The sequence below is a fragment of the Mesoplodon mirus genome, assembly GCF_964341445.2.
Source record: "Mesoplodon mirus genome assembly, chromosome: 4".
Lineage (NCBI taxonomy): Eukaryota > Metazoa > Chordata > Mammalia > Artiodactyla > Ziphiidae > Mesoplodon > Mesoplodon mirus.
The window spans coordinates 184,143,528-184,158,751 of NC_138979.1; the positions used below are offsets into that span (position 1 = coordinate 184,143,528).

Genomic DNA, 15,224 nt, shown 5'->3' on the forward strand with positions numbered 1-15,224 from the left:
GTTTGAAGTTGGAGCGGTCCTCGTGTCCACATGGCCTGTCAGATGGTTCCCCCAGGGAAGGGCTGCGTCGGTGGCCTCGAGAGAAAGTGTGGGAAGGGGTTGAGACAGGTTCAGCCTAAGAATGTCAGGCCCTCTCAACAGTTGGTTGGAGTATTTGTTCCAGATTCCACTAGACTTCACAGAGAAGTGGAGCCAGCTGTCCAGGCATCCGGGACACTGGCATCAGAGCAGAGAAAAGGCAAATAGTCTTGACCGCACATGATGTGGCAGTCTGGCTCTCCCAACCAACTTGGGTAGAAGAAAAGATATTTGGGTTTGATACCAAATTTATTCTTCATTTACCCAAAGCCTTTCTTTAATTCTAACACTCACAAAAATGGGGCTTAGTCACCATTTGAGATTATGCATGTTATTCTGTGCAGATCTAATTTATTGTTTTCATTACTGTAATGCAGCAGTCCTCAAAATGTGATCAGAAGACCTACCCTTTTAGGGGTCTGTGAGTCAAAACTATATTTGTAATAATACTGAGACATTATTTGCCTTTTTCACTCTTATGAGTGCAAAGTGGAATTTTCCAGAGGCTACATGACATGTGTTGACATTGTCACGGTGACAGCCAAGGAAGTGTATGCTTGTGTTTTTAAAAATTCTTAGTTTTAATTTCAAATATGGTAAATACAGATAGACTTAATCTCCATAAACAGAAGCTTTTTGGCACCCTCAATAACTTTTTAAAATTTATTTTATTGAAGTATAGTTGATTTACAATGTTGTGTTAATTTCTGCCATACAGCAAAGTGATTCAGTTATACATGTATATACATTCTTTTTCATATTCTTCTCAATTATGGTTTATCACAGGATATTGAATATAGTTCCCTGTGCTATACAGTAGGACCTTGCTGTTTATCCATCCTATATATACCTATATAAACTAGTTTGCATCTGCTAATCCCGGTCTCCCAATTCTTCCCTTCCCCACCCTTCCCCCCTTGGCAACCACAAGTCTGTTCTCTATGTCTGTGAGTCTTTTTCTGTTTTGTAGATATGTTCATTTGTGTTATGTTTTAGATCCCACATATAAGTGATATCATATGGTATTTGTCTTTCTCTTTCTGACTTACTTCGCTTAGTAGGGTAATCTCTAGGTCCATCTATGTTGCTGCCGATGGCATTGTTTCATTCTTTTTTATGGCTGAGTAATATTCCATTGTACATAGATAGGTACCACATCTTCTTTATCCATTCATCTGTTGATGGACATTTAGGTTGCTTCCATGTCTTGGCTATTGTAAATAGTGCTGCTGTGAACATAGGGGTACGTGTATCTTTTTGAATTATAGTTTTGTCCAGATATATGCCCAGGAGTGGGATTGCAGGATCATATGGTAATTCTGTTTTTAGTTTTTTGAGGAACCTTCATACTGTTTTCCATAGTGGCCGCACCAATTTACATTCCCGCCAGCGGTGTAGGAGGGTTCCCTTTTCTCCACATCCTCCCCAGCATTTGTTATTTGTAGACTTTTTAATGATGGCCATTCTGACTGGTATAAGGTGGTACCTCATTGTAGTTTTGATTTGCATTTCTTTAATAATTAGCTGCCATCTTCAGTAATTTATACGGGCGTACAGGGGTCCTGAGACCAAAAAAGTTTGAGAACCACTCCTGTAAAATAGTCCGTTATGTGATTGTACTATGAAAGGCATGCACAGAATTGGTAAGCACCCAGTTCAGGATGGTGGCTCCCACTGGTCGAGAGGAGGGCACTGGGATGCAGGGGCCTCTCGAGCTAAACAGCTTTCTGAGATGACATCACGTTTCCTGGCCTGAGTGGTGGGATCATGGGCACCTACTTCTCACAGGCGTGAACTGTTTCAGAATAACATTTTAAGTTTAGAACAAAACACCAACCTGTTTCAGGCCTGTTTCCATTAAGAGGAAAAAAGGTCACCCTATAGGGGATTTACTCATTACCAAGAAGAAAGGTACCTTTCCATTGGAGAGATCTGGCATCTGCTCCCGTAGACAAGCTTGCATCTCAAAGAGAAGGCGCCTGAGTGTGCTGCCCGATGTGATGTGATAGAATAAATGCCCACTACCACCTGTGTTGTGTTCTTCCTATTTACCCTGAATTTAGTCACGAGGAAACAATCCAGGATGGGGACGGCCTCCAACACAATTGGCCTGATCTCTTCACACACACAAAAATCAATATCAGCGAAAAACAGGAAAAAAGTATGGCCTAACATTCTAGCTTAAAAGAGAGTAAGCTGACAACACAACCAAATGTAATGCATGAGCGGATCCTAGATCTATAAAAAATCAAAACATTTTGGGGAAACTTGGGTAACTTTTAATATGGGCTCTGTATTGGATCTATTAGTAAATTACTAATTTTCTTAGATGTAATAATGGTGTTTAAGTTATATATTAGAACATTCTTATTTTAAAGAAATGTAAAAACCTTAGGATTGATGTATCATGATATCTGGAACTGTCAAATGGTTCAGAAAAAAATGACATAAAAAAGAGAAAAGCTTGCATGTGGTAAAAATGCTTTATTCAGGAGGCAGAGAAGCCCTATCGTGTAGCAGAAAGGGGTCTGCAGTCTAGTCCCGGCCTCCCGCGTATTAGCTGTGGGACATTGGTAAACTTGCCCCCTTCACTTGGCCTGACTGCTGCATCTAAAGAGTTCCTTCCGAATGCTTCTCGGCTCTGACAGGGCTGTGTTTCCATCCCTGTTCCGTGGTCCCTGGATTGGGATGCAGTGCCAGTGCGCCTGGTGCGGGCTTCCTGGTTCCCCTGGCATGCGTGCGTGTTGAGAAGTAACGGGCGGCCCAGGGTGATGGCCAGGAACACCGGGCACTCTGCCTGAGACGCACGCACCCCTGGAGTGCCATGGGCTGTGCGCGTGCGCCTTCCCTTGATGGCGCAGACCATGGCTTCTGTTCAACACACGGTCTGCTTTCTAAGTACCAGGTGTGGGGATATATTTGGTTCATAGTCAGTACTCAGTGAAAGGGGTGTGTTCTTGGTTTATTTGTTAAATTAATGCAGGAAGAGAAAGCAGTGGTGGCCCGATCTCAGGTGGGTCGTGACCCCCTCCCCACCCCACCCCAAAGAATCCTCGAAGGCTGAGAAGTATGATGCCTGGCAGAGCTACGCACAACTCAAAAGCAGGCATGTATTCAGAGATAATTACTGAGCATCCAGCAGGTCCCAGTTATTGGAGCTACAGAGATGAGCAACATCTTTAAACCAACCACAAAAAACCTGCCTCGTGGGGGAGAGAGAAAATCAGCAGACCTTCAGGACAGTGGCAGGGAATGGATAGGTGTTTCCTGAAGGCAGTGGCACTGATCTGAGAAAGGTGAGATGCAAACTGTGGATGTAGGAAAGAGAAGTCGTCTTGAACAAGGGACATACTGGCTCAAGTAAACAGCACATCTGCATGAGGTAAGACTTGAGGTGAAGCCAGTGTGAGGCGCCTTCTGTGTCCGCATTGGAGCTGCCCTCACCCCTTATTCTTTTAACCTCTAAGGAGAAAACTAAGGTCAGAGGCTCCTGAGTGTGACCTGGAGAGCCACCTTGGGCGTTTAGGTCGTAGCACACAGGCCGTTGGGTCCTGCCTTTGCCGAGAGCCCCAGGGTGGAGGCTTGCCCATGGGGGGCACAGGCTGTGCTGCGGGGGTGTCTCCCACACCGGGTCTCCGAGCCCTGCTTTGCCCACTTACTCTCCTGAGTGCCTGCTCCTCGCAGGGTGATGGCCCACCCCACGGAGAAGATGCTGGGTAGCTTTTCCTCATGCCACTTACTGTACCTGCCACTGTTTTGCAGGTCTGTCTGGCCAGGTATCATATTTCTCAGCTTGACGAAGAGAAAACGAGAGCTAGAGAGGTAGCAGCTGGGAGCAGGGAGTGGTGCCAGCTCGTGTCACCTTACATCAGCCAAACTCACATTCAGTGGATGTCTGTTAGGTACTTACTCCCGTGATAGTTATTGTGGAGAGGGAGAGGAGGCTCCCAGGAGGGTAACCACTCCCTCTGCTTTGCCTGGGACCATCCTGGTTTTAGTGCTGAGTGTCCTGCCCCACCTCCCGGGAAGCGCCTCAGTCCCAGGCAAACCTGGGTTCCCGGTCCTGCTGGGCCGACAAGATCAGCCTTCAGGACAGAATGTGATGACTTGTTCCATCTGAAGGGAGTGGCCGAGCTGGGCATTGGGTTGGGCCAGTAGTGGCGGGGAGGGTGAGGTGCGATCCAGGCGACAGAGTGTGCGCCTAGGCTGACCCTCCAGAGCACCCCCGAGAGGGCAGCCTGCACTTTCCCAGAGCGGCGAGTCTGTGTCTCCAGCTGGCCTTCTGGGAGCCTCACTCTCAGTAGGCGCCCCGTCAGCACTGCGGTCTCCTGACTTTCAGATCCCAGGCCGCGGTGATCGGACGGTGCTCTGTGACCGAGGCTTTCATTCGGCAGCTAGTCTCTCTGAGGATCAGCGGAGTCGGATTGTAGATGGACTGTTCCCACGGGCATGTGGTCATAAATGCACTTAGTCACAGGTAGAGAGTCATATATTCAACAGTTTGTAGTGTCTGCAACACACGAGGGACCAGATTTACGAAGGGGAAAGCAATAGAGCCCCTCCCTTCAAGGAGCTCACCGTCTAATGGGGCAGACGGATGCTGATGCAGGTATTGAGAAGCAGGACAGCCAGGTAAGAGCTTCGGTGAGAGGTAGAGATGAGCACAGTGCTGCGGGGGCTGGTTCTTCTTACAGGTCCAAGTGCTGTTCAGGTTCCAAGCTCAACCCTGGACTTAGTTTTCCAAGGGCCCTCTCTTCATTGGCCCTGTTCCCTTTTTGGCTTTGCACCTTTTTGCCCTTACTTTATGAAATTACACTCTGTCCTTCAAATTTTTGTAGTAAATGCCTGGAAAAGCCCCGAAAGGTATTTGTAGAGTGGAAAGGATTCCACATTCACTGTGCATGGGAAAGAGCGTGGCCAGGATGGGGTGTCACCGCAAGCCCGAGAGAGGTTCGGAGACCTCATTCCCGGTCACGTAGGGAGCGGCGGGGCGGGAGTCCAACAGCTGGTGGGACGTGGAAGCTGCGCTTTTCCAGAAGGAACAGACAGAAGCAGAGGTGGAGACTGACTTCAGGCTACCTTTACTGTGTTTTCCCGTGTATTCGTTTTATCCACAAGTGCATCAGTGGTTTCTTATGTGAAGTCCAGGAATATCTGTGAGTATGTTTCACAGTTACATGCAGAGAGTTTGGGGTGTGTTTGCTCTTTTTCTTTTTAAGTGAGAGATTTCAACAGGGATTCAGTAGTGGTCTCTGACGTATGGCCTAGAAGAGTTAACTGCTGAACCAGTGACAAGACACTGACTGCTGGCCTGGGGCTGGGATTATGGGCAGAGCTCAGCACGAACGCATGGCTGTCTGAGGGGGGCCCTGAGGTCAGACTAGCCTTGTACAGATGAGGAAACGGAGGCCCAGAGGATGCCGTCTTCCTCCTCTAAGGTCCTGACGAAAGAGCTGTCCCAGCTTTGTTAGTGTATGTCTCACCTGCCACTGGGAGGGAAGTTACAGACTTCAGTTTTTGGCCGGGCCCACAAATACCCATACAAAAGCCCAAAATGAGACGAATTGGACTGCAAGCTCTGAAAGAGCCTTCTCCTGGGAGAGAAACTCTGCTTGTACCTGCAGCTCAGAGCAGCCTGTTAGGTCCCAGGGGGCAAAGGTCCGTCAGCCTGGCAGCTCAGCACCATGTGGAACCAACCAAACGGCACATTGGACCGGTTCCCACTAGTCAGTGGTGGTTTGCTCGCGTGAAGGCAGCCTGTCCGAGATGAGCCCTCAGGAGGACCGGCTTTGGCTCAAGTTGTACAGGGCCAGGGCTGGGGGGAGGGGTAGCAATAGTCCTGAAAGGGGATTTTGTATATATGTGTTTAAAAAATAGTTCAGTCGTTCTAATATTTGTCTACCAAATTAACTTTCCTCAAAAAACTGATTTAGACAAATGAAGTGTCTGGTGCCTGTGAATGCGCGTGTAGTATAGAGTTTGTGTATTCATCCCAATGGAGGTGTCAAGAAGACAGTGAATATATGGCGCTCAGAGGCAATGTCTAGGCTGGAGAGCAATCAAGAGTTTATTAAAACAAAACACAAGAAAAAATTTTCGTAACTAGGTGTGGTGATGGATATTAACTAGACTTACTGTGGTGATCATTTTGCAATATATATAAACATTGAATCATTGTGTTATACACCTGAAGCTAATATAATGTTACATGTCAATTATATCTCAGTAAAAATAAAAAATAATAAAATGCTGACTCCTGCAAAACAAAACAAAAATCCCAAAGGGATAATAAGACACATCTTAAGTAAACAAGTATTTTCTTGCATTTAGGGTTTGTTAGTGGTAATAAAATAAGCAGAGATAGACAAGCACTAGTCAAATGGGAACAAAAATAGGGATTTTTGATTAACCACAAGTTCAATTTGAACCTAAACTGCTAAAAAAAAACCCACACACACAAAAAGGGAGCCTGTGGCTATGATTACAATTTAAAAAAACAGCGGTTGATGTTGAAGCACCTAGCAGGGGCAAGCCCAGTGGTGGGTCCGTTGCTGTATCATGTCCATTGAACAGCCCCGAGAGGTGTATGTGGTGCCCCAGGTAGGCTCTACACGCAGTGCGCTGTCCTAGCCTCGCTGGCTGCTGGCCGCCCCCGCCCAGAATCCCACATCCCCTTCCTGAACCCGCCTGGTGTTGAGAGCTCTTCAGCTTTAAACCCACACCGCAGTTTCTTCAGAAAGTGTCCCCTGTTCCCCCAGTCCCTCCAGGCTGAGTAAGGTGTGTAATTATTTGTCTTATTTCCTGAGTAGCTGTGAGCAGAGACTGTCATATGCATCTCTGCATCACTAAATGTTTGACTCACTGGCATCTGTGCTTGTCAGACGAAGATAAGAGTATCATACCCAGATCCTAAGAGAACATGTGACAGGTGGGGACTCAATGGGGTGGCACGGGGGCCTGTAGCTGTGTTGTGTGAATGGTGGACGGCAGAGCCAAGGTGTTCCTTCAGTTGTCCACTAGACTGGCAGAGCCGTCCAGAACCCCTTTGTACCTCTGGAGGTCAGGGAGTGGGCTGACCCTCAGAGCAAGGACAACTCAAACCATTCCACAACCAACAGACTGCTTTGGAGAACAGAGCTCCCCGTTGCCAGCCGTTCCATTCAGAGGCTCGGCGTGCTCTTCGGGCTGCTTTAGGAGGCGTGCTGTGCTGAGCAGGAGAGGGGCTGGGTCCTCTGCAGAGCTGTCTTCACAGGGAGCAGTCATCAGGCCCCTGCCCTCTGCCGGGTTCTGGAGGTAGTGGAGAATGAGACCCCTGTGTCCCTGCCCTCAGGGAGCCTGCACCGTGCAGGCCATGTTCCTTTGGGTCTTCCAAAAGCAGACACCAAGACCCCCAGGACGGTTAGATACCAGGGATTTATCAGAAGGTCAATGAAGGATGGAGGGAGCGGAGGGGTGCGGAGAGCCTCGGGCCGAGATGCAGGTCTGACATCTGCAGGAGGAGAAGGAGCAAGAAGGGCTGAGTAGGAAGCGTCTCAGCCCACAGCACAGTTCCGAGAAAATGTGGGCCTGGCTGATGAGGTTTCCCCTGGGAGGCGCCCCGCGTGGGCCAGCCATCCCTGCCGCCGTTGGGTCATGGGCGGAGAGTGGCCCAGAGGATGTGGCCTCTGTGCAGACGTGGTGGGCGTCCAGAGGGCAGCAGCTGGGACCACTGGTCAGCTCTGCTCCAGAATGGGCTCGTTTGAAGGTGATCAGAAGGGCGGCGCTCCACGGCCTTCGCACAGGGACTCTACCACACGGTTCCTTCCTGGTTTGCTCCCCCAGAGGCATCTCAAGGGCTTCTGTGTCACATGCCAGTAAGCTCTCCGCCTGGGATTTTGGCTCAGATCCCTCTGACTTAACCGAGTCTGTGCTTTGTTACCTAACACTGTTCCGCGTCTCAGGATCTCTCCCAGCTCCTGAGCCAGCGTTCAGAGCACACACCTACTTGCCCGTGGTCACCATGAGCGCCTACGTGCGTGAGTAGCAGTCAGTGACACAACGTAGCCCAGAACTTGATTAGTAATTAGTTTGTATCGGTGTGGGACTCTGACTTGATCTGAACCAAGGTCTGTCTTATTCTATGTACACTTTACTCTGATTCCTACCTTCGACTTCCTGAGGACACAGCCCCAAAGACTCAGCTAGGGGAGCAGCAACTCCTCCTAATATTCTCGTAGAAGATACATGGTTTCGGGCTCCAGAGCTCAGAGAAGGCAAAGCATAGTGCTGTGTTTGGTTTTCTTTTTGTTTTTCTCTTTTCTCCCCGCCAGTATGATATGGCCGTCTTGTGGGGAAGCCCATGCCTGCTCGGCTCATCACTGATTTCCCCTTAATTATTTGTTGAATGAATAGTGAATTATGAGAAAAAAGATGTAGCACAATTGCACAACAAAACCCATATAATTCACTCCCAGTACCTGTGTCCACAAAAGGAGCCTCAGCACAGGGCTTGGACGGCTGACGTCCAGTGTACCCCAGACTCCTGCACCCTCAGGCAGAGCTGACGGGCCAGCTGAAGGATTGAGACGGAACAGTGTAGGCCTTTGGAGTGGGTCTGAGAGCGCTGGCACGCGAAGTCATTAGCTGGACAGCCATCAAATGTACGTAGGGATTTGTGTAACGTGAAGTGAGGGAATATGTACGGACAGGTTTGTGTGTGCACATACCCAGAATTGTTGCTAAGATGGTAATCAGCTGTACATGGCTCCTCCACCGTCTTGGAGTCGTAGGGGAGCCGGGTCCCGGGGAAGCTCAGCCCGCAGGAGCCCTCAGGCAGGCTGCCTAGGCCGAGTTGAGGTTTCCAGGTCCCTCAGGGCCAGTCTCCTGAAAACCATCATTTTGTCACCTGGTGACCACTGGGACCGGGGAGAGAACTTCTCCGAATGTTTGGCTTCCCTGCCCTCTTAGATATGGTGACGGGAACGGGCTGTGACTTTCTCCCGACTGCTTGGTCTCACACACTTTCACTTCTGTATAAATTGGCGCCGACTTGCTGGGCTTTAACTTTCCGTTTCTAATTCTTCAGCCACCCTTTCCGCTAACAGCCACTGCCTCGCTGCTGTTGGTGTGCCTACCTTTGACAACCACGTCTTACCTTTTTTTTTTTTTTTTTTTGCGGTATGCAGGCCTCTCACTTGTGGCCTCTCCCGTTGCGGAGCACAGGCTCTGGACGCACAGGCTCAGCGGCCATGGCTCACGGGCCCAGCCGCTCCGCGGCATGTGGGATCTTCCCAGACCAGAGTGCGAACCCGTGTCCCCTGCATTGGCAGGTGGACTCTCAACCACTGCGCCACCAGGGAAGCCCTGTGTTTCTTTTTTTTTTTGCGGTACACGGGACTGTCACTGCTGTGGCCTCCTGTTGCGGAGCATAGGCTCTGGACGCACAGGCTCAGCGACCATGGCTCATGGGTCCAGCCGCTCCACGGCATGTGGGATCTTCCCGGACCGGGGCATGAACCCGTGTCCCCTGCATCGGCAGGCGGACTCTCAACCACTTGCGCCACCAGGGAAGCCCGTCTTACCTTTTTAATTGGGGGATTCTAATATACTCGAGACTGAGAAAGTAAATGTTTAAGATTCTTAGGCTTATATGTAAATGAAGAGGCCGGTGGGCTCCGGGAGACTTGCCCTGCGTGCTGTGGCTGGAGTTGCAGTGTGTGACTTCAGTGATGACTGTCTTCTGTCTCCAGGTGCTTCTTTTGCTTCTTCCCTGGTTTTCTTTCATATGCTGAACAGGGGAATTTGCTTGGAAATGTCTCCACTGAAGCAGGGTGGACCATCTATTCATTTTGATTTTCATCACTCTGTTCTTTGGAAGATCACCTAATCATGTAATTGTCTACATAGCATGTGTGAAGCCACACTATCGTACTATCATAAATTGAGCATTTTGTTGGATGTTGTGGAGAATATTATCTGTATCATGTATTCTAGAGTCAGACAGAATAGGTTGGAAATCCCAGATAAAATTGCTGAGTACCTATGTGAGTTTGTATAAATCTTTCTAAGTCTCTGAGCCACTCTTTTGTCATCTACAAAATGGGGGAAATAAATGGCTGCTTCATAAGTTGCGAAGCTTATGTGCTTTAGTGCATTGTCTTATTTAACACCGTGCCTGGAATATCATGGACAGTTGGCAAATTATAGCTGTAATTCCTTTCTAATTCAAGCACCTTTTCTCCTGAAAGAGAATCTGGGAGTCTCTTCCATGCTATCAAAAACTTTGGCATAGGGGCTTCCCTGGTGGTACAATGGTTGAGAGTCTGCCTGCCGATGCAGGGGACACGGGTTTGTGCCCCGGTCCGGGAGGATTCCACAGGCCGCGGAGCGGCTGGGCCCGTGAGCCATGGTCGCTGAGCCTGCGCGTCCGGAGCCTGTGCTTCGCAACGGGAGAGGCCACAGCAGTGAGAGGCCCGTATACCTCAAAAAAAAAACTTTGACATAGAACCTCCTGTCCACCACTCCCCCTGGTCTTTGGAGAGTCAAAACTTATCACCTCACAGAGTGGCCCTTCCACAGACAGTTGGAAGCTCTGGCAACTAGAAAGTTCCTTTGTGTCAAGCGGCAGTTGGCCTCTGTTTCAGAAAAAGACAAAGCCAGCCTCCATCCCTTGTAACTGAGGCTGACGCTTAACGTTTTCTCTTGGTCTGCAGCGAACAGAGTATCTGCCAAGCCCGGGCTTCCGTGATGGTCTACGATGACACCAGTAAGAAGTGGGTACCGATCAAACCTGGCCAGCAGGGATTCAGCCGGATCAACATCTACCACAACACTGCCAGCAACACCTTCAGAGTCGTGGGAGTCAAGCTTCAGGATCAGCAGGTGAGTGCTGGGGAGACAGGCCGTCCCCACACACGCCTCACACACACCTCACACACCTCACACACCCCACACACACACACCTCACTTCACACACACACACCTCACACACACCACACACACCTCACACACACACACCACACACACCTCACACACCTCACACACACACCTCACACACACCTCACACACCACACACACCTCACACACACACACCACACACCTCACACACACACACCTCACACACACCTCACACACACACACCTCACACACACACCTCACACACACCACACCTCACACACACACACCTCACACACACACCTCACACACACCACACACACCTCACACACACACACCTCACACACCTCACACACCTCACACACACCACACACACACACCTCACTTCACACACACACCTCACGAACACACACACACCTCACACACACCACACACACCTCTCACACACCACACACACCTCTCACACACACACCACACACACCTCACACACCTCACACACACACCTCACACACACACCTCACACACACACCTCACACACACACACCACACACCTCACACACACCTCACACACACCACACACACACACCTCACACACACACCTCACACACACCTCACACTCACACACACACCTCACACACCACACACCTCACACACACACACCACACACCTCACACACACACACCTCACACACACCTCACACACACACACCTCACACACACACACCTCACACACACCTCACACACACACACCTCACACACACACCTCACACACACCACACCTCACACACCACACACCTCACACACACACCACACACACACCTCACACACACCTCACACACACACCACACACCTCACACACACCACACACACACACCTCACACACACCTCACACACACCTCACACACACACACCTCACACACACACACCTCACACACACCACACACCTCACACACACCTCACACACACACACCACACACCTCACACACACACACCTCACACACACCTCACACACACACACCTCACACACACACCTCACACACACCACACCTCACACACACACACCTCACACACACACCTCACACACACCACACACACCTCACACACACACACCTCACACACACCTCACACACACACCTCACACACACCACACACACCTCACACACAAACACCTCACACACACCTCACACACACACACCACACACCTCACACACACCTCACACACACACCTCACACACACCACACACACCTCACACACACACCTCACACACACACCTCACACACCTCACACACCACACACACCTCACACACACCTCACACACGTCACACACACACCTCACACACCTCACACACCACACACACCTCACACACACCTCACACACACACCTCACACACACACACCTCACACACCTCACACACACCTCACACACACACACACACTGGTGAACAATGGTCAGAGAACAGCAAGGTCACGATTTAGGGTCAAAGGTCTGGGTTCAGCGTCTGGCTCTGTGTCCTCCTATCCAACGTGTAAGACCTTGCGCAAACTATCTTTTCTGAACTTCATTTTTCTCAGCTGTCTTACACAGGCAGTAATCCACACCCTGCCTACCTCACTGTATTATTGTCATATTAGAATATAAATAAAATAATAGATGTGAAACAGCTTTGAAAAATATATTGCACGAACGTGTTAGTAGTATTCTCTGCCTGCGTACCCATAAGTAATAGAGCTGTGAAGATTTTTGGTCCACCAACCCCCTAAGTCTTACTTTGGGGGGAATATCAAGATGATTTAAAGAATCTGGGATCATTCATCACCATAATAGTACATCCTGGACAAATCAGATGAGATAGTTTGTGAGTGTACCTGGTAAGTACCTGTGCCAGTAAATACAAGGTAATCCACCTATGTCTGGGGTAGTCGTGTACACGTGACTCAGACAGTGATCTGACGTGTCGTGGACTGAAATAGAGACGTGGAGAAAGGGCTCGTGTGGTTTCAGCACAGTGACTTTGTTAGGGCTTCAGGCTCTCCCTCCAGCTCTCTTCTTAGAGATGGACAGGGACATTTTCCAGCAGTGAAATCAGCATATCTGTGGTTTAGCATTTATGAACACCTCTGCCTTAAATAGGCAGCCTTTGTCAGTCAGCCCTTGGCTGAGTTGAGCAGCAGGTTTGCTTCTATCTTTGCAAGAATCATCGTGTTCGCAAATAGAAAAGAGAGAACAGAAACTGAGGACTCCGTTTTTAGTGTGTTGCCTATTGAATGGGTTTCTGCTTTTGCCAAAATAGTCCTATTAAATTTCAGATTCTTGTGGCTAAAAGAGACCTCCTCACTTCAGAACCCCTGATCAAAGGTGGTCTTTCTGACCTGGAACTCTGGGTACCTTCAGGGGCATCCCTGTCCCTTGTTGATGAGCCTTACGGATAGGCAGGTTATTCTAAAAACCTTCTAGAAGCTGCTTCCCTGTTCTTCTAGTTCACTGATTCTAGCTCTGCCTTTTAGAGGCACACTGCACCATATGCTGCAGGATTTATAACACCTTTAGCCCCAACTATAGCGACAACCAAAAACATCTCACACATTTCCCTGACAGCCAGGGCAGTTCCACCCTGGTACTCGCCTTTGACATAAGGCCCATTATCTCATGCAGTTCCTGAATCATAGTGGGTGTTCCCTAAGTGGCTGGTTTTATTATGACAAGTTTTCCATTCTCTTCGTGCCTCTTGGTTGCACTGCAGTGCACTAGGAATATACCATGGTGTGTGGGAACCAACGTGAACCTTGTTCTCGGAAGCCTCAGCTTCCTTCAGAGGAAAGCACATGTTGGGGCTCATTTGGGAGGAGACCTTTCCTGCATTCAGGGAGGGACTGGCAGCAGTCCTCAGTGATCTCCTGGGGAAACTCAGAGAGACTCTGTTGCCTCTGACTTAGAGATCTTCTGGGACCTGATGGAGAAGTTACCAACATAGCCTTCCAGTTGGAATTACACATTCATCACACAGGCTCCTGGAACATGGTTGCAACTCTGCCCAGGTGGGTGGATCACATTAGCCAGGAACACAAAAAGAGATTCTCAGTAAACCAAGGTATTAGAGAAAGTGGCAGGAAACCTGGTCCATAATAAGTTTTATGGACCCAGGAGAAAATATGGATTTTCACAGGTCTGATTTCCAGTCAGTATGGATTACAAGGTCAGACATCTTAAGAGAGACAGAGATTCCTGGTCTTATAACCAGAGGGGGCTATCTTACATGTTCAGTGCTCTCTATGGCTTACATAGCACTCTTCATGTTTATTATTTCAGCCCCCCAGTAACCCCATGAGGATAATGGTGTAAGAATTGTCTCCCCCGTTTTGCTAAATAGGTGGACATAAAACCAGGTGATCATTTGTGGGGAAAAGGACTGGTAAGTTATAGTATCATTAGCCAAGGTCTAACCTGAATCTCACATTAAAGGTGAAGAAACCAAAAGATGTTTAGTTGAGAATGAGTTACAGCCACTAAAAATGTTAGTGACTCTCAGGCTGAATTAATAGAAGTAGAGGCCCAGAAGGAGGGGTATTACAGTCCTGCTCTCCTCTGCACTGGTTGTACTTTACCGTGAATGTTGGGACCAAATCTGAGTGCCCTAAATGGAATCTGTAAGGAGGAGGGCGTCCAAACTGGTGAGAGGTCTGAAAGCAGCATTAATATGTGGAACAGTTGAAGAAGTAGCAAAAGATATTTACTTGGAGGAGAGAAAAACTGAAAGGGGCATGGCCACAGTTTTCAAATCTCTGAAGAGCTCCTTCTCCATGTGGAGGAGAAATCTTACTTTTTCTGTGAAGCCCTGAGAACAGAACTAGGAATACTGCGTGGATACTATGATGAAGAAGATTTAAACTCCATAAAAGGAAGAGCTTTCTTATAAGCACACTACGGAAGAGGGACTGTATTGCTTTGTGAGCCCACGAGCCAGCAGGCCATTTGGTAAGCATCCTGGGAAGAACGTCCCATCACTGGGTAGACATTTGGATGAGACCACAGAGGCCTTTGCCAACCTGTAGATCCTGTGAGTTTTAGACCCAGGTGAACATGTGGGTCAGGAAGACCATTCCCCACCATCAGCTTCTTTTTCTGTAAAGGGCTCTTGACTATTCTTACTCAGAAGCCTCAGAAACCTGTTAGACAGTATTTGGAGTTACAAGGTCTTCCTTGAAGAGAACTGGAAAACACTCCCACTTGTTCCCACACTTCCCAAAATAAAACATGTGCAGACGTTGTTAATTGT

The 15,224-nt window shown here is 48.8% G+C and overlaps 1 protein-coding gene across 4 annotated transcripts in view; it reads left to right on the forward strand.

The window, feature by feature from the left end:
* The window catches only part of EVL (Enah/Vasp-like), a 167,289-nt gene that overhangs the window by 91,896 nt on the left and 60,169 nt on the right, over nucleotides 1-15,224 (forward strand). For all 4 annotated transcript variants that reach the window (XM_082619260.1, XM_082619261.1, XM_082619258.1 and 1 more), the window contains exon 2: nucleotides 10,770-10,938. In XM_082619260.1, coding sequence (XP_082475386.1) covers nucleotides 10,770-10,938 — 169 coding nt within the window. The remainder of the gene's footprint in view (nucleotides 1-10,769; nucleotides 10,939-15,224) is intronic.